The 20,910-nt window shown below is 33.6% G+C and overlaps 1 protein-coding gene across 2 annotated transcripts in view; it reads right to left on the bottom strand.

Moving 5' to 3' along the window:
• Positions 1 to 13,143: 13,143 nt before the first annotated feature.
• The window catches only part of TLL1 (tolloid like 1), a 225,490-nt gene continuing 217,723 nt past the window's right edge, over positions 13,144 to 20,910 (bottom strand). For both annotated transcript variants that reach the window (XM_005556244.5, XM_005556245.5), the window contains 2 exons: positions 16,395 to 16,645; positions 13,144 to 15,183 (listed from right to left, as the gene is read on the bottom strand). In XM_005556244.5, coding sequence (XP_005556301.2) covers positions 15,049 to 15,183; positions 16,395 to 16,645 — 386 coding nt within the window. In that variant the 3' untranslated portion in view covers positions 13,144 to 15,048. The remainder of the gene's footprint in view (positions 15,184 to 16,394; positions 16,646 to 20,910) is intronic.

Genomic DNA, 20,910 nt, shown 5'->3' with positions numbered 1-20,910 from the left:
ATAGAAGCAAATGTGTGAATTTTGGAAGAAAAAATGAGGTAGAAGCCATCTCTCTGCTACTGTTTTCAGCTCAGCAGCTTGGTCATGGGTCTGTGATGATTTTCTCCAGCAGTGTTCCTGGATCTACTCTCCAGTTCTGAGGGTATCAGGAGGCACTAATAGCCATGAAAATCTCTTTATATTTGCAACAGCCATGTGTTCTTGAACCTAAAAACTCAACAGACAGTCTTCTGAGTTTCTGCCTTTCAGACTGTGGCAGTAGCACATTCTGTAGCAATTCTCTAGTAGGTTACTTTTGTGATCTCACAGAGACAATACTAGTAGCCCCTCTACTCTTTTCACAAATACATGAATTAATTCTATTTTTGCTTAAGATATCATACATAGCTTCTAATTATTATGCTGAACTCAGACTCATTCTTTTCATACTTATAAAAAGCAGGTGCTTTATCTATTGGGTTTTTTCCAATATCTCTTTATTTTTAATTTTAATACAGTTTATTCAAGCAAGGGACAATTCATGAATTGGGCAGCACCACGAGCCAGAAGAGCTTCAAGAGCTCTGTTCAGCAGTGTGAGCAGCAAGATCTGATAGTCCAGAAACAAAAGCAAAGTAGAGAAATCACCTGACTGACTACAGCTAGGCATTGGCTTTATTTAGGCATGGTGTGATAAGGCATTTACTTTACCTGGGCATGGCCTGATCAGGTGGCTTTTAAAAATTTGTATTTTTTAATTGTAAACTGACAAATTATAACCATATATATTTATGGAGCATGAATTGAGGTTATGATTTATGAATATGATGCACGTACAATTAAATCAAGCTAATTAACATATCCATTACCTCAATTTTTCTTATTTATTCATGGTGAGAATATTTAAAATTTACTCCCTTAATGATTTTGAAATGTACATTACATTACTACCTACTATATACACCATGATGTGCCATATAGCTCAAAAAAAAAACTATTTCTATTTCTTCTGAATAACTGAGATTTTGTACTCTTTGATCATAATCTTTACATGCCCATCCCATCCCACTCCAGCCTCTGGTAACCATCATCCTACTATTTTTTTTTAGTTTGATTTCTTTAGATTCCACATATAAGTGAGACTATGTGGTGTTTGTCTTTCTTTGCCTGGTTTGTGTCACTTGGTATAATATTCTCTGATTTTACTCATGTTGTCACAAATGACAAAATTTCTTTATAAGGCTGACTCGTATTCCATTGTGTATATATACCACATTTTCTTTATCTATTCATCTGTTGATGAATATTTAGGTAGATTTCAAACTTGTCTATTCTGAATAGTCCTGCAATAAACATGAGAGTGCAGGTATCTCTTTGACATAGTGATTTCAAATATTTTGGGTAAATACCCAAAAGTGGGATGACTGAATCATATGGTAATTTTATTTTTAGTTGTTGAGGTACCTCCACATAGTTTTTCATGATGACTGTACTAATTTACCTTCCCACCAACAGTGTATAAGGGTATTTTTTCCTCCACATCCTTACCAACACTTCTTATCTCTTGTCTTTTTGATAATCACCATTCTAACAGATATAAGGGGCTATCTCATCGTAATTGTAATTTGCATTTCCCTAATAATTAGTGATATCTCAAGAAATTAGGAAAAAAAATGTACCTTGATGCAATAAGGGTCAGTTATAATAAAGCCACAACTAACATTATACTCAATAATGAAAAATTAAAACTCTTTCCAATAAGATCTGGAGCAAGACAAGGAGGCCCACCCTCACTACTTCTATTCAACACAGTATTTGAAATTTGTGCCAGAGCAAATAGTCAATAAAAACAAATAAAAAGCATCCATATAGAAAAGGAAGATGCAAAATTGTTTCTGTTTGCTAATGATACAATCTTATATAGAGAAACCTCTAAAGATGTCAGTAAAAACTTGTTAGAACTAATAAACAACTATGGTAGTGTTACAGGATAAAACATCAACACAAAAAATAGTAGCATTTCTACACAGTAACAACAAAGTTTCTGAAAAAGAAATCAAGAGAACTACTCCATTTACAATTGCTACAAAAATTAATATACTTAGGAATACATTTAACCAAATAGATAAAAAGACCTCACACTGAAAATGTTGATGGAAAAAATTGAAGAACACACAAATAAATGAAAAAATCCCACATTCATGCACTGGAATAATTAAAATTGTTAAAGTGTCTACATGACCCCAAGCAATCTATAGATTCAATACAATCCCTATCAAAATTCCAATACCATTTTTTATAAATTCATATGCAACCATGAAAAAACCTCAAACAGCCCAGACAATCACAACCAAGAGAAACAAAGCAAAACTGAAGGCATCACACTACCTGATTTCAAACTATATTTCAAAGCAATAGTAATGAAAACAGTATCATACTAATATAAAAATGGATCAATCAACCCAAAAATAGAGAGCTGAGAAATTAACTCACATATGTGTATAGTCAATTGATTTTCAACAAAGGTTCCAAGAACAGACAAAGGGAAAAGGACAGTCTCTCAATACAAAGTATTGGGAAAAGTAGTTATCTACATGCAAGGAAAATGAAATTGGATGCTTATTTCAACCTGACGCTATCAAACTGCTAGAGCAGAAATATATGTGAGAAACTACACAACATTACACAACATTGGTCTGGGTAATGATTTGTTTTAGATTTGATAACAAAAGCACAGGCAATAAAAACTAAAATAGGCAAATGGGATTACACCAAAATAAAAAGCTTCTGCACAACAAAGAAAACAATGGAAAGATTGAAGAAATAACTTATGGATTCGTAGAAAATGTTTGTAAGCCATATATCTGATAAAGAGTTAATATCCAAAATACATAAGAAACTAAGGCAACTCTACAGAAAAAAATATAGTTTGATTAGGAAATGAGAAAAGGGCCTGCATAGACATTTCTCAAAAAATATATACAATATCTATTTATATTTTTATAACAGACTTATGCATGGTCACCTTTATGTAATGCTCTAGCATGCAGTTAATTTGGTTATATTAATAACACTTAGTAGCACTAAAAATGTGTATTAATTGCTTCCTTTTTATCACTAATAATCTCTTTTTCTGGCACAGTTCTCCACCTCTAGACAAAATTTTAATTGTTAGTCTTTTCATTTGACTCCACAAAAGCAAGACTTCCTCCAATATTATTCATTTCAGATGAATAGAGGTATTTAATAGCTCTCAATCTATGATAAAGTAGGTTCAGGTTTGCTGAAGATTAAGGTAGAATAAAAATGGAACTTATTTTCATCTCAAACTTTGTATCTCTGAATTTGCAATCTTACCTGTTATACTGAGATCCTTATCATTCTTTTCAGAAATTTTAAAGGAACAAAATGCCATTTTGAAAAAACAAATTATTAAGTGGAAGTAAAATATGTACACATTTAGCATCATTCTTCCGTATTAAACAAACAACTCTTACATTTACAGATTAAATTATAGGTTGATAAGCTAGTCTTTTTAAGGGCTTAAAAATGACTTATCTTTTCATACAGGTAGCTTAGGGTAGTTAAGAAACATACTTGCTTAAAAATTGAAATATAAGTTTTCCTTATTGCTGAAGCTTTATTTGAGTTGCTATAAAATGACCTTAGCATCTTAACCCAAATTTGTTTAAAATACACATGAGACAAATTGGAGAGAGAGAGAAGAGAGAAGTCTCATTTTTATTCTAAAAAAGTAATTTCACAGTTTTGTAATGTAACCAAACTAAACATACTTATAAAGAAAGAAGGATAACGATAACATATTTCATCTTCATTATTACAAATGACAATCTCTTTCTGTATTAGTCATATGGTTTATTAACTTCATACCAGTGTTACTCAGAAAATTTTCCAGATCTTAAGGTGACAAGTACTCATTTTTTGAATTATATGAATTTTAGCATATTAGATTAGTTCAACTTAATTTAATTCAATCCCATTTCAATTCAATTCAATTTAGCCAATCTGTAAAGGAGGTCTTTTTAGTGTGCAGTTCTGTGTAAGTACAGAAAAAAAAAAAAAATAGCATCTACTTGCTTTTGAGGATCTCAAATCATTGCACAGAAAAAATATCAACATAAGAATAAATGAAATCAGCATGACAAGTAATTTGGGGGTATCCTGAGAAGTGCACTCAAGATAATTTGCAAAACCTTTTCTGTAGTGCTTTCTAAAGCATATTATCTCATAACAAAAGCTATATATTTGACACACAATATAGTGCAAAATTGATTTACCTTGCCTTTCTCCACAGAATTACTTAGAGGAAACTGTAGCGTAAAATGCATATTATCTTTATAATTCATAGATCACATACTAACAGAAATCTTTTATAATAGCTGGCATTTGGGATATTTTTCTCATATTGAAGTACAATCCTGATCTCATTAAAATTAATAAAACAGAAAAATCATGATTAAAAATGATTTATAAATTTATCAGTTTAATAATGTTCCTTGAAGTTAGGACAATCCTCTGTAGAAGGCTAAAACTAAGCATAACTCAAATACATTTTTATTTCTGGATTCTCATTTGAGTTGTTAACTGTATTGATTGACTGAAAATTATCAGGTTTTTAAAATCTTTTTTTGTATCTTAGCAACTACATCATTTGTTGTCTTTTTTCTTCTAATACACGATAGTGCCTTTAGGATATGGATTTCTTGTAATTTTTCAAAAAATAATTTTTTAAAAATATTTCCAATTTTCCTACAGTGTTCTGTAATTAGATATTTAATTGAATTATGGATTCAGCATTTTCTGCCAAGTACATTTTGGCAAAGATTAACAGTCAACCTCTGCACAGATTCACAGCCCCTCACTCTGCATCAAAAATGATCTAATACTTGGATAGTAAAAGTGCAACATAAAATGTTGCTTCATTTTTAACAGGTTCCTTTCTATCTGAGCATTTGATCCCTTAAGTCCTAGCTCTGTTGGAAGTTTGAGGATACCTTAAACACAGAATTATTTTCTTTTTAAAAGTTTTAACCCACTTTTCTGTTTATTCCTGATGGAATATATTACTTTTAGGCAAACTACTCTATTATAACTCTAAATAGAAATCAACAAAATTTAATCAAACTGCATAAAATCATGTACTTAATGGGAAAGCGAATGGCTTTCCTTGCTTTTAAGGTAGACAACTTTGAACATATTAGCATTTAAAATCACACTATAAAGAGCAAAATGAAAATCTGAATTTATGATTACTTTTTACATTTAAATACAATTTATATATCTACCCCTTTTTAAAGGGAGTCTCGGCCGGGCGCGGTGGCTCAAGCCTGTAATCCCAGCACTTTGGGAGGCCGAGGCGGGCGGATCACAAGGTCAGGAGATCGAGACCACAGTGAAACCCCGTCTCTACTAAAAATACAAAAAATTAGCCGGGCACGGTGGCGGGCGCCTGTAGTCCTAGCTACTCAGGAGGCTGAGGCAGGAGAATGGCGGGAACCCGGGAGGCGGAGCTTGCAGTGAGCCGAGATCGCGCCACTGCACTCCAGCCTGGGCAACAGCGTGAGACTCCGTCTCAAAAAAAAAAATAAATAAATAAAAATAAAGGGAGTCTCTTCATCACAGACACCGTGTGATCTTGGAAGTTATGTGTTTTATATTCAAGATTCCCGTCTATAATATTGGAATAATAATACTTATCTCACAAGGTTATTGTGCACTCCATAAATGCTGAATCTGAATTAAAAATATACATACACATGAATTATAATATTTTATTTTAAAATCTCTTGAAAACGTATTTTTAAAAAATCATAAATCATGTTGTAAAGAAGCTAAAGGGGAAAAAAGAGAAAGAAGAGAAGGAGGACATTGGCATTCCTAGCTGGCAATTTTTTAATAATTTATGGTACATACAAATGTTTGCTTTTAATATAGCCAAATATTTAATTTTTATGATTGTGGATTTATTAAAATTGTGTAAAGGTCATAAATACATAATGTACATTTATATTCTAATATTATATCATATTATATACACCAATTGTCTATTTATTGCTTTTCGATTCTAAATATGTTTTTCATTGCCTGCTGTAGAAAATGGAGCTGGTCCCTTTGAACAATTGTCCTTTGCTCTCCTGATATGAAGCTGCATCAATACAGAACAATGCAGGTTGTTGCTGGAGGAAGGGGCTTCTCCTCCTAGTTCTGGTGTGCTTCTCTGTTTCTCTCAGCAGGCTCTGGAAGACTGCACAGCTTCCCTGTAGCCCAGCTACTGGAGTTCAGGTGACTTCCTAAAACCAGTTCAAAATGAGTTTTTCTATACCAAGGAATTAAATTTATGCTCAATGAAAAAGAGCATCTGAAAATCTTAGAGTCAAATAGTTATCCAGAATGTTTGTGGATGCATCACTGGTTACATTCTTGTCAGCAGTGTATAAAAGTTTCTGTGCTATACATCCTTGCAAACACTTGATAGTGTTTAAGACTTTAGTTACTAATGCAATAGATATCAGATAGTATCGTATTATTTAAATTTGAATTTTCCAAATAATAGCAATGTCAAACATGTTTTCATCCATTTTTTTTAAACCATTCTGCCTTCATCTGTGAATTTCTTGTGTGTATCCTTTGCACATTTATTGATTACATTGGTTGCCTATCTTTTTCTTTAAAGGATCAAGTGGCATTTTAGGATTTCTAGGTCAACAGACAATGTCTTCAAGTCTTAACTTTTCTTGCCAAAAGGGTAACAGTCATTTTATGTATCATTCTTAGGTCGTGGAGTGGACGCAAACAGGCAGTGAGCTGAATTTGATTCACAGGATGTAGTGGACGCAAATAGGCAGTGAGCTGAATTTGACTCACAAGATGTAGATTGCCAATTCCTTATCCAACAGGGTTGTTTTGGCCGGGCGCGGTGGCTCAAGCCTGTAATCCCAGCACTTTGGGAGGCCGAGACGGGCAGATCACGAGGTCAGGAGATCGAGACCATCCTGGCTAACCCGGTGAAACCCCATCTCTACTAAAAAATACAAAAAACTAGCCGGGCGAGGTGGCGGGCACCTGTAGTCCCAGCTACTCGGGAGGCTGAGGCAGGAGAATGGTGGGAACCCGGGAGGCAGAGCTTGCAGTGAGCTGAGATCGGGCCACTGCACTCTAGCCTGGGCGACAGAGGAAGACTCCGTCTCAAAAAAAAAAAAAAAAAAAAAAAAAAAAACCAGGGTTGTTTGTATCCTACTGAATTTGAGGGTTTTAAAAATAATCTGGTTTCTAATCCTTTGTCAGATATATATCTTGCAAATACCTTATATCACACTATCTCTCTTACTAAGATCTTAATATCTTCAGATTATCATCATGAATTATATTTTTATGATTTTGATAATTGTATATGTTTTGAGGCTCTAGATTTACATTAATCAAAAATTTTTAAATGTTATAGATGCATTGTTTCTTTTATCATTGGAGTTGCTAATTTTATTCCAAATAGTCTCTTATGCCTAAAAAACATCAGCTATCATTAGTTTAAAATATGCCCAATACATTTTTTCACTTTCAGCTTTTCTCATGCTGTTTCACAAGCATCTTTTCTAAAAGTTTATAGATGACACTTTAATCCAATCTGAATATACCTTTTCTTAAATTGGAAATTTTAGTGTACTTACATTTATTGCAATTACTAGTGTATTTTTTATTTCTCACTTATAAAATGGGGACAATAAATTCTAACTCACATGTCTGTGAGAATTGTATGAATTAATATCTCAGACACTTAGTAAAATGCCTGGAAGATGTGTTTTACATTTTAAATATTACTTATTACTGTCTTTTTACCATCTTATTTTGTGCTGTCCATGTTTCTCACTTTTTCTATGCCTCTTAATCTTCCTTTTATAAAATCCTCAAGATTTATTATTTTTACGCTATCTTTCTCTCTACTTGTTTAGAAGTTATATATCCTACTTTTATTCTTTTGGTTAGCCTACCATTTTACCCTGAACATTTAACAAAACATTAAAGTAATCCACTTCTTAAACACTACAAAGACCTTAGAACTTTTCAACTTCAATTAATCCTCTCTAGTTGTACATGATATTATATTATTGTTTTATATGTACTTCCACTTTCTTTTAAAATTATTCACTAATATTATAATAACATTATAGCAAGATAATTAACATTATTTTATAGTAGTAAATATCTTAAATTGACACATAATCACCAATCCTTGAATAACTAATCCTTCTTGCATATCATATAGTTCGTATTTGTAAGTAGTATTTAACAGGGTATAAAAATTTAGATTGACAATTATTTACTCTTGATATCTTGAAGACTTGATTTCACTATAGTCTGTATTGGAAAGTCTGCTATATTTCTATAACTACCTTCTTGATGATCTGCCTTTTTCTTTGACTACTTTTAAGACTTTTTAACTTTGTATTAATCACTTTCAGTACTATGTGTCTAATCTTTATTTTTATGTATTTTTATGTATTTAGCTTTAAGGGCAGCTTTATTTTTATGTGTTTTCTAAGTGCAGTCTTATTTTTATGTATTTTTGGGGGAATTTTTTTTGTTTCCCGAATGTGAGGATACATGTCTGCCAAAAGTTTCAGGGCATTTCAGATATTTATACTGAATATTTTATTCTCCTCCATTCTCCATATTGTCTTCCTCTATAACTCCTAAAAATACATATTGAACATTCACATCTACTTCTCATGTCTCTTAAAATTTATTTTTTCATCTGTTTGTTTCTCTGTTGTGTCCTGTGATTCTTATGTGCTTCCACTTCATAAATGATATCATCAACCATATCAACTACATTTTTAATTTCAATTACTGTATTTTTTCATTTCTGCAAGTTTAATTTATTTAAAAATCTACTCGGTATTTTGAAAGTGTCTATAGTTTTTCCACATATTTCCATTTCCTCTCCTTAATCATTTTAATATACTTTTCTTTTTACTCTACATTTGATCATTTCAGCATTTAAAATTCTTAAAAGTCTAATTCTGTTACTTACTATTTGGGATTACTCTTACCTGATCTTTCCATAGATTTTTCTGAATTGTGGCATCATATTCTATAATCTGTGTGCATATGTTGCCTAGGTTGCAGTTATGTGCTTCCAAATTCTTTTGTATATATACACGTGTGTGTGTGTCTATGTGTGTGCATGTGTGTGCATGCATGTGTATGCGTGCTTTTCAGAGAGCTGGGTATTATAGGGACTTTACTCATCTTTAAAAAAATCACTCATTGACTTGGAAGGGAAGCAAATAGTGAGACAGTGAGGCATTTTACTGTCCTGCAATCACACTATTGGTAAAAAACCTCCTTTTTCCCCACCAGTTAGGTCTTATTGATTGGAGATAGTGGGTTAAATGTATTTCATATTTAGAACTACAATTTGTCAAGTGCTGCTGATGCTAGTATTAGGTATCTCTTTTTATAAAACATATTGTTTACAAAAAGCCCCAATTGTCCATCCTGAGATTCAGTAATTTATAAATTAAAAACAAAAGTAATACATGCAGAGAAAAACTTATTTTTATAGGACAACTGAATTTTTTAAAATGCTCAAATGCAGAACCAAGGATGTTTAAGTTGATGCTAGTCTCAAAATACAAACCACACAATTTGACAAAATGCCCCCAAAAGGAAGTAGAATACACATGTATGTTTCGTTATTGAAATTTCAACTTTGAGAGGTTACTTTACATTAGTGCTTATCTCTTTAGTATGTAAACTTCATGAGAGCAGATTGCTGCTTTTTTCTTTTTTATCTCAAATTCATAGTACTTAGCATGGTATGAAGTATATTAGCAGGCATTAAGCAAATATTTCTTCAGTGAATAAATAGAATAAATGAATGAGTAAGATACATTGTTGTACCATGCGTTTTGGTTTGAAAATGGCAAAACTTATTATGAGTGACCTTTTAGTCCCAGGGAATTCAAACACAACTAATATACGTATAGTAAGTATAACAATTGAAAACTTTATGAAAAATTTTTCATAAAGAAATGTTTCATAAAGAAACATTGAAAAAGTTATGATTCCCCAGGAAAATTTTCCTGTAATTTACTTTTAGTCTCAATTGTAGTTCCTTCAGGAATATCCACTAAATAATTTTTAGGGGAGGCTTACATATTGAAGGCTTATTATGTATAATCCTTTCACTTTGTACTTTCTGGGCAGTCTTTCTGTTTAAATATTCTTAATGTCATTCCTTAAAGTAATTCCTCTTACACCCCTATTACCACTGTGACATCACCACTGTTTTTAATGTTAGCTATCACTTTTTTGTGGCACTAATTATAACATAAAAATATTACAAGGGAATATAGATGCACTTTTATATTTTGATGGAAATTTATTGTATTTAGCTAAATTTTTACAGTTGCTCTTCAAAAAAAAAAAACTAACAGAGCTTTCAAATGATAATGCAACTTTTTCTTTCTTAGATTTGTTGTATAATTAAATATTGTGGCTAATATAATCATCCTATAATATTATTCAATAGAAGAAGCACCATTGAATCTATTTTTAAATTGTAATTTGCAAAATAGACTGAAGCATTGAGCACATGTTTAAAATAGTGTAAATCAGTTTAGTAACCTTCATTGCTATTTGTTTTCAGATGCAAGTATGCTCTCAAAATTTGATAGTTGAGCAAAAATAAAATGTTATATAAGTAACTTTCCAGATATAAGGACAACACAGACAGACAAAACAAGGTCAGAGGGACTGGTGAAGCTGTTAGCTTATATTCATATAGAAATATAACAACAGAAGCAATGTCAGTATTTACTCATATACCTCCAACCTGGCAATAAATAAAGATAAGTCCTGCTGTTGGACCTTCTAAGTGCCTCAATCTGCGTAGAGTTTAATAGATCTCTTTTCAACTGCTTTTTATGCAGATACATTTCCACCTACAAGTTTTTTGAAGTTAGAAGTTGATATTCATCGTATTCATTTGCTGCTTAGAATATTGGATGAGAAGGAGGTCATATATAGTGAAGTGTGTTCACAGCCTTATAATTCCTTTGTTTTCATCCTGCATGGGTACTTGCATTAGGGTGTCATGACTGGAACTAGAGTTACGTGGCCAGCTTGGATTCAGGTTCAATATACTGGAGTGAGGGAAAGTTAGGCAAGTTGGAAACTAGACAGTGAAAATGTAGATGTCAGAAGAAAGTTTGGAGACGAATAATGCTATTTCACAAAATATCAGAGCCAGCATTCCCACTACTTGGTTCCTAATCTAATGACAAAGTTTCTCAGTTTTATAACAATAACATAAAACACCAAAAGCTAAATATTCATTGGAAACCAATTACCATGCATTGAAGGATAAAAACTTTCAATTCATTCACCGGCCACCTTTTTTCTCTTTTTGATAAGTTCTTATTACACATTTGTTGTTGTAAAATAGAAAGCATTACTGCAACTCAAGTTATACATCTTTAGGAGGCAGTTATATTTTCTGCTTTCCTCCTTCCATACCTGATTTAACAAGTGGCATCAAAAATTTTCCATAAGGCAAGTCTTATTCTTATTAGTAAATAATAGTTTCCAAATATTTGATAACTGTTTTAAGTAATTTATAATTTCACACAGGGTTATACTCCTTCTAAATCTACATAAATATATAATTTAATGTTTCTTTTAAAAAATAAATTTTAACCTTACAAAAATAAAATTAGTTACTTGATGCTTTTAGAGATTTTTCTATATGGCAGAACGAAATTTGATATTTGAAGCTTATCACCAAAAATACAGCAGTATCACAAACCAAATAAAAGAGGCTAAGATATCTTAACAAAGTTAAGCAGAATTTGAATCTCATACTGTGACATATTAAAATGAGTCATACATAGCAAAAATCCAGCCATATAGGAATGGGATACTTGAGGGTTTTGGAAACACAATTGCTTCTCATCCATTTCTTTTAAAAAGTTATTTTGTCCATTTATGTTAAGTCACTATCTCCTGAATAAACTACAGTTATATTCAAAATTGACTTTTAAAAATAATTTAATAAAATCCAGTGAGAACAGTGTTTTTTTCTATGTATAGTCAGAGAGGACAATATGGGAGTTAGGATTTTGGCAAATATAAAGCACAACCAATATACTGATGTAGGGTGGAAAATAATTTAAAAATTTAATAAAATGTCTGGAGCAGTAACTAACAATTATTAACAACACAACAATGAAGCTGTCTGTATTTTCATTTAACAACACATTTAAGGCAAATGTTGAATTAATATAAAAATAATATGTGGTAAACTGATATCTGACATGACACAATAAAAATCAATTTTCATGTTGAAGACCTAGTTATGGCAACATCTCTGTGTGCCTTCTAAATACCTAATTTCTCAGTGTGCAGAGCATAGCTCACCATGGCGTAGTAAGATATCAATCAGAATAGCCAGAATATTTCTTAATATAGACCAATACATTTCCCCTATCACATCAGGCAAAATAATTTAATATATTTATTTTCACAAAAGGTTCATCCTAACTCCAAACTATAGTTTATTTTAAATTTCTAGTACTAATTCTGATTCTTAAAGACAGCTATCATTGATATTCTAAGTTTCATGCTGTTCTCGAAAAGAACAAAATGCCTATCTTGAGAGTTTTACTCTAATTCACCCCTAAAATTTACTTTATGTGGGAAAGTTTCACCATAAAAAATCTACTATTTATGTAGGTCAAGATTGATTCTACTACCTTTGTAGAACAAGCAGAGACTCTTATATAAGATAAACTGGGTTTCAACATCTAACTTTACACTGTGACTCTGGGAAGGTTAAATAAATTCTTTGAGCCTCACTTTCTGAACTACAAAACGAGAACATGATGACAGTCCTCAGAGTGTAGCATGGAATTTAAAAAGAGCTAGTGCACACTCCTAGCACGGAGTAGGAGTAGTATAGAACAGTATAGGTGTTAATGTTAATGATTTTTTCTCCTCTTTCCCATTCCTGGCATATTTTGGCTAACTGGAGATTAGTGAGAAAATATGGAAGAAGTTACTGGAATGAATCAGCTCTACTAACAGGCTCATCTACATTGCAGGCAATAGTTATACATTTTCAAAGTAACATTCAATAAGATCAAAATGTTGGTTTTAAAAATGTATTTACATTTTACAATTCATATGCAAGAAATATTTTCAGGGCAACAGTTTAAAAAAAAAACAGATAAGCTACATCTGTGTGTATAGTTTAATTTTGTAAAACTGAAAGAATATACCCAATTGTATTCAATGTTGTATGCTCATGGACAGGTAACAGAAACAAAGCTACCTCATACAGTAATCTATATTGACATCAAAATAGAGTTTCTCTAAAGGAAAGAGCCTTTCTTTAATGGGATTGATCATAATTAGAAGTTCCCATTATTTGTCCATGAAACCTAAGGAAGGTGCTATTTCAAATGGAATTCTAGTAGAACTTGGCACATACATTTTAACTTTTCAACCACCCATTATTTTTTACCTCTTGTAGTGCCACTCACTCAGACAATCACACATCTACATTCATTAATTTTAAAAACACACATGCCTTTAAAGCAGAAAATTCATCCTCAAATTACATTTTCTACAAAAAAAGCAGGACACCGTATTTATATCCAATGCTTCAGTCATGGAAATGCATTTTCTTCAGAGAGCTGTTAGTTAACATACACTCTTATGTTCAACATTTCAAAAGGTGTGTTTTAGGAGGATCTGTTTGATCATGTGCAAGAATTCTAAGGCATTATAAGTAGTTGTTCCACAGGACAAGGGTTGCCCTTGCAATGATATACTCTTGATACATTTGACAAGTCTTTAGTCTTCAAATGCCACCAGCCATAGGGAGACATTCGTAGTCTACAGGTGGGTTGGCTCAAAGGTCAAAAACTTGTTTAAAAAAAAGTTTATGGAATAGCACCATAAGAAGTCTTTCAGAAACAAACATTTTTTTCCAGCATTGCATTTTGAAAAAATGAATCCCAGGAAGAGAAAAATGAAAGAGATCTTTCAGTTCTCACAAGACCTACTTCCGCTTCATTTCATTTTTAAAAAATAGATTAACCATGACAACATCAACAATAATAGCTACAACAATAACAGATCGACAACAAAGGAAAGACAATAGCAGCAGCAGTAACTTGAGTAATGAACCATCCAGACAGTCATTCAGAAGAATCCTGCTCACACCTCTTCGGCGTTTTCTCATAAGGTTCATAAGACATCACAGGCTTCTTGGATTTGGTGTGAAAGGCAGCACTTCCAAAAAAAAGAACTAAGTTTACCATTTCACTGGACATTTTCCGAGACAAAGAACTGATGTCTAGAATTTAACTGCAATAATAGACACCACTGACATTTCAAACTCATCAAAATGTAAGTACACTAAAGTGGTCTCAAGATCATTTGTGTTTCAGAGGTTAAGCTGGCCTGCAAGTGGAAATAATGAAGCTGAAATATCCCAGTTTCCAAACACCAGACACACACATACACATGGAAAGTACAAATCACCCTCGAAAGACTCCCATTTCACATCACCTTACATGGATCTGGTTTACACTGTATCCAAGATACAAAGTCAGCAATTATCCTAAGACAACCAGAATAGTGTTTTCCAGTTTATGACCTGCAAGATCATTTTATGTCCCCAAATCTTGACAAATTGTCAAAAAGAACTCTGCAGGGTCACAACTCCTGAATTAAACTGTCTGAATTGTGAGGCATCTATTTCAAGCTGTGAACAAAAGCTTGTAGAGTCTTCCTTGAAGTATGTGATGCCCTTTCACCAGCTTTACTAATACCATCAAGCACGGAGTTCAAATATCCTTGTAATGCTGACGAAGGTTTCGCTGGAAACTTCTCTTTTAGTACAAAGATAATTATGGTCTTACAGGGATTTTTTTTGTTCAAACTCTTTATATAAAACATTTGTGCCAATATCTTCAGTTTTTAAAAAAAATATGTCTTCTCTCCATTATGCACATTCTTTTGTGTTCTGACAGAGGTTTTGGTGTTATTTTTTGGTATGTGTGGTATCTGGATATCTTATGCTTTTGTATCTTATATGAAATCCCTTCTTGTTGATTGTGTCATCAGTGTGGAAATGAATTAAAACTGCATCTCCAATTGAATAAATCTCTTCTGGGGGCTGAAGGAAAACAAAAACAACAAGCAAGTAAACAAGCAATAAAACGAATCACTTTTTCTTCAGTGTAATGCACGTTTGGGAATACTTTTCTTTGGAATATAATTTATTCCTCCCAACAACCTTGGAGAGTAGGTGTAATCTACTTCTTCACTTTATAGAGGAGAAAATGGGATTCAGAGAAGAAAGTGACATGCTAGAGCTCACATGGCTAGTCAGTGATGTAGCTGAGCTCTGAACACACATTATATTTTCTAAGTTCTGGGCACTTTTCTCTCTAGGACTTGAGTGTTTTTTCCCTAAGCTTTTAAGCCAAGTTCTCTTGATTTGCAAATCAGTAAAGTGAGGTTTAGAGAGTGTAGAGATACTAAATGCGTTTCAGAAGCTGCTCTGAAGCAGAGCCACTTCCAGAATCCAAATCGTCAAGTATTTCTTGTTTTAATAATCTAAGCACCAAGAACCTTTTTCGTTATATTTCAGTTGTCATTTGGGCAGGAGTTCAACAGTATTACTGAAGCAATAGCTACTGGTAGACATTTGAAAAACTGGGACCAATATCTTCAGTACAAAATATGTATTCAGAAGACTATAAATATATAAATATTCATGCAGTGAGTCCTGGGGGAAAAACACAGAGAAAACCTTAGGTTTTTCTTTTCCTTATTTCTCATGGTGACCTCTTCTGACGTGTACCTGGCACTCCGCACCTGCACAAGTGACACTCTGCAATGGAACAGTATCTCTGTAGCATTGCCTGTGTACACACACCAGTGGCTGACCTTGCCACTGCCGCCAAATATATTTGTTAAGAAGAGAATGTGAATTAGAATGGTGTGCATATTCTTTGTTTCCTTTAAGATTTAATTTAGAAACGTGACAGAATTGTCTATGGTGTGTGTTTAAATACGCTGCTGTTAGATTAAGTATTTAAATATTTATTGCATAATAAGAAATTAGAACATGGAAAAGTGATAAGAAATTATACCTACTGATTTCATCAGTTTCACCTGATATTCAGGCAAATTCATTAGAAGTGGAGAATTGATAAGGGAAGAGACATGTTATAATTTGTCAAGCCATTTATAATATGATGTAACCTTATTTATTTATTTTTTTTATAAAAGCATTGCCAACTTGTGAATGGTACATATATCAATCATGAATCAATAGGCATCTTAATGGTGTCTAGGGTATCCTATTGGTGGTATATTTACCCCGGATCCACAGAATCGACCAAGCCCCACAGCTGTTGAATCGAGACCATCAAAGAGCTCCACATAGTCATAGCCACAGTCTGCTTCTTCTTCCACTTCAAACGTCTGGAAGGATAATTCAAGTCGAGAGCCCCGTTCTGATACTAACAGCCATTCACAGTCAACCTGCCCCGGGTAGTTGTTATCCCCAAACTGAGCATGTGAGTACAGATCTCTGGGTTTTGATTCTGCTTTCAATCGGCCGCCACACTCTGCCCAGGAAAGAAAAATAAAACGAGTAAAGTCAATGGGCTTTAACGGGTCCAATTTAAATTTCAGTGTAGTTTCAGTGTAGCCTAGCCATTGTCTAACTTCTGTTTCTACTTCCAGTATCAGTTATGTTTTCCATAACTGAAGAGTCAGATAGTGTCACGAGTGCCCACCCAGGCCCCAGACATGGACGGTCTGGGTTGGAATCTCAGTCCCAATGCCTGCGGGCCCTGTGACTCCGGGTAAGGGATGTCTTTCAGCCATGTTTTTCTCAAGGGTAAAATACAGATGAAAATAATGGTACCAATTTTAGCGAGGTTTCAGAATTAAAAACATGAAAATCACTTAGAATCTACCACTTAGGGACTCAATAATTTTTAAAATTGTAATACCTAACACTGTCTCTAGTCTCAAATAACTATTTTCATAGAGGAGACTCCAGAGTATTAACTTAAGTTTAATCGTAACAATTTAAGAAGCCCAAATGCAAAGAAGTGAGAAGTAACTTAAAATTCAACAATAGATACAAAACTCCTCAGCGTGTGTTTGTGTTATATAGAACTTTCTATATAGAATATATACAATAGTAGTATTTTACTTCAACAGAAATATTTATCTCACTTGATGGGGAAAAACCTACATATATCATTAATTATAATTATCTTTACAATTCTCGAATCTATCCAACGATAGTCTGTGTTTATTACAAGAAAAAATAGTAAATGCTCCTCACAGCTCCTTTAAAAAAGATAAATTAATAAGCACAGGCTCTACCAGTTATTATTGAGTGACCTTTGTCACTCAAGGTAAATACACCAACGAAATAAGCAAGTGGGCATAAAATGTTTTAGTTAGTATAATTTAGAAAATAAAAGGTTTCAAACACTCCTCTCAGGAACAATTTGTAGTCAGAGCCCCAAAACTTTTCCTTTTTTTTGAGAAGAGCTCTCGCTCTATCATCCAGGCTGGAGTACAGTGGTGTGATCTTGGCTCACTGCAACTTCTGCCTCCCAGATTCAAGCAATTCTCCTGCCTCACCCTCCCAAGTAACTGGCACTACAGGCGCTCACTACCACATGTGGCCAATGTTTTGTAGTTTTAGTAGAGGCAGGGTTTCACCATGTTGGCCAGGCTTGTCTTGAACTCCTGACCTCAAGTGATCCACCTGCCTTAGCCTCCCAAAGTGCTGGGATTACACACATGAGCCACCGCACCTGGCCAGAGCCCTAAAACTTTTTAATTACTGGAGATTAAATAAAGGCAGAGAGTCTACAATGCCCCATCAACCTATCCAAGCAAGTATGGTGGTTAGGAGGGAGATAAAAGAATAGGCTATGAAAAGTGTCAGGAGAAAGTGGAGTTTCTTTTTGTCTCTGTTTGTCAGAGATTGAAAGAGTTTCTGGGAAGTAGGAGTTTTACTGCTAAAATAAGGACCATCCTAGAGGAAATCCAATGTGGTAAAATCTGGAGAAGCAAAACCACTGGACAGCCAAGTACAACTGTAACACTGTGATGGTAGTCTGTGACCAGATAGTCCTTCACGAAGATGGTTAGGCAGCCGAAATTCTAAATTGAACTTTTCAGATTTGTATATAGTTTACCCATATTGTGGTTTGGTGACTTTTAAAAAACAAAATGTTTCTGAATTATGGGTATTGAACCCCTTGTCTGAAATCATGTGTGCCCAAGCAACTCTATGGGCGTTATCATAAACAACAGCAAATTCAGAGACCTTTATGTGACTAACATATGAAGGAACTTCCAGCTAGGGTTCCAGTTACAAGAATGACTTCCCCATTAGGCTGTGTTACACGGTGAATGCAAATGTCCCTCCGTCTTCCAAATGGTAGATGAGTATCTCACACAACCTACTGATAGAGGTGCCACTATTACAAATGTATTTATGTGAGGAAATAGTCCTGAAAGCTGGAATACCAATTACCCTTGGGATTTTATCTCCCAAGTCCCACAGACTGGAAGCCAAGCATCCTCCCTTTCCCAGTATGGAGCTTTTCTTATCTCAGTAACTCCAAGAATTATTTGCCCCTTCATGGGATGGAACTCCCAGTCAAATTGCCTGGCTGCAAATCTGGCTCTATTCTTTACCAGCTGGGAGACTTTTTTCCACACTTTCATTTCTAAAAAGGGAATCATACATAGTACTCACATCATAGGGTCCAGATGAAGAGTGCATAGGTTCATATATGAAAAATGCTTGAAAGGTGCCTGGCATAGTAAAACCTATATAAACTTAAGCTACCATTATTATTGTTATTATTTTCCTATGAGCATATGTAAATGCCATCATCTGTACTCTAGGATCCACTCAGGTTTGAAATGAAAAACCCAGAAAAATGAACAACAATTTAAAGCACTATTAATATTCTATTAGGAAGGAAAAATTCTACTTTTGAAGGCCAGTAAAATATTTTGTGAAAAATATTTCTGAATTCAACATATAAATATGTAAATCAGTGTAATCTCATTTACAGATTTTTTAAAATTCTACCTCTTCTCCAAGTTTGGGTATTGACTGATATATTTTGTTTTCAGCTTTTTAAACTAGCTTCGGCACTTGCATTACTTTTATTCCATGGCCCAGGAAGAGCAGCCGGGGAGGACCTGGAGAGCTGGTGCAGGCAGCCTTTTGTGTGCCTGCCTCACGGATATAAGGTAGCATTACAAGGACCAGGATCCAGAAGAAGCAACACTCTGCCAGCCGCAACTTGGAACAAAAATCAAGGAAGAATTAAAGAAATTAAACAGAAGAGGAAAAACGACTTCATAGAGGCTTTATGAATCTGAAAATCACAGGAAGGTGTCTTTATGGAACTTTATTAAAAACTTCTAGAAAAACGACCTACATTTAAAAACAAATGCCTTAAGCTGCATTTAAGGACAACAAGAAGTTCCGCGCCCCCCGCTTTTGCGTCCGTTTTCTTTTATCTGTTGCAGTGCACACCCCCATTTCTGTGGATCACTGCTCAAACTAATAAACCTGGACTTAATTTCTAACTGTGACACACACACACAAACACACACACACCCTATGACAGAATTCAGTCCACAGGAATTAATGTTCTAACCATCATTCACTCACACTTACACACCCCCCATGACATAATTTAGTCCACAGGATGAATTTGTAAAGAATGAAATGAACATTTGAATGCTATATGCAAAAGAGGTGTGATTTTATTAAACTGTAATTACTGTTGCACCAACCTATAATATGCCCTGAGAAAATTCCAGAATACAATAGGCAGCCTGAGGGCAATTGCTTCTGGGTGTTTTCCAGAATCCTCCTGGCCATTCAAGCAATGGTCAATAGGTCCTTTATTGTAATAGGTCACTTTAAAAGATGACTTTTAAATACGGTGAACACATTTTCATCGAAACTACCTATTCATTTACCAAGTCAGAAAAATATAAAACCAGTTATTTACTATGTTGGCAATAGCATTTTTATATCATCTAAAGAACAGCTGCCAAAGCAGTTCTTACAGAATTCTGAGAAATGGAAAATGAAGCTGAATAGGAAAGGTAAAAAGGAGGGAAGAGAAGCCTATGGTGAACTTCATTTTAATTTGGAAAGACAAGTTTGTTTATTTCCTGGTAAAGTATTAAACTCCAGGAGAACTCTTGTAATTTGACCTATAAATGCTTTTAGTGAGCAATCCAGTTTAATTGATTTAGATCAAAATAATTTCCTTTCCAAAGAGTTTAATAATATATTACTTTATTTTTAAATGTCATTGACACAGAATATGATGTTTTATATCACAGAAAAGAAGTCCCAAGAGACAATACTTTGATTTTAAAAATTATTTTCTCTCCATGTTTCTCTCGTTTTTCTGTTTTGTAGCCATATCCTCTTAGAACTAAGACACAGGAATTTTTTTTTTTTTTTTTTTTTTTTTTACTAAAGATTTGCTTCCTTTAATTAAGTTATTTAAGGCTGGAGGAATATCATTTGTTACCTATTAAAATAAATTTGGAATTCAAATTTGAGCAAACTGTCAGAGGAAAAAAGAACTCTTTTCAATTAAGTCCATTTTCCGTGGACTTGTTTTTTTAACTTCTAAAGAAAAGCAGCCATAATTACATATTACATTTCTAGTCACCTAGTTTTAAAATTCATAGTGTTAGAAATTTCTCTTGGGCATAAAATTAAAATTGTATACAAAAATATAAATTTATCTAAGCAAATGAAACTATATACTTAAAGGATCCATCAAAAATAGCCATCCATATTCTAGAAGACAGT

The sequence above is a fragment of the Macaca fascicularis genome, chromosome 5, assembly GCF_037993035.2.
Source record: "Macaca fascicularis isolate 582-1 chromosome 5, T2T-MFA8v1.1".
In the NCBI taxonomy this organism is placed as follows: domain Eukaryota; kingdom Metazoa; phylum Chordata; class Mammalia; order Primates; family Cercopithecidae; genus Macaca; species Macaca fascicularis.
Note: the sequence above shows the minus strand (reverse complement) of the source record. Positions and strands in the feature narration are given on the sequence as shown.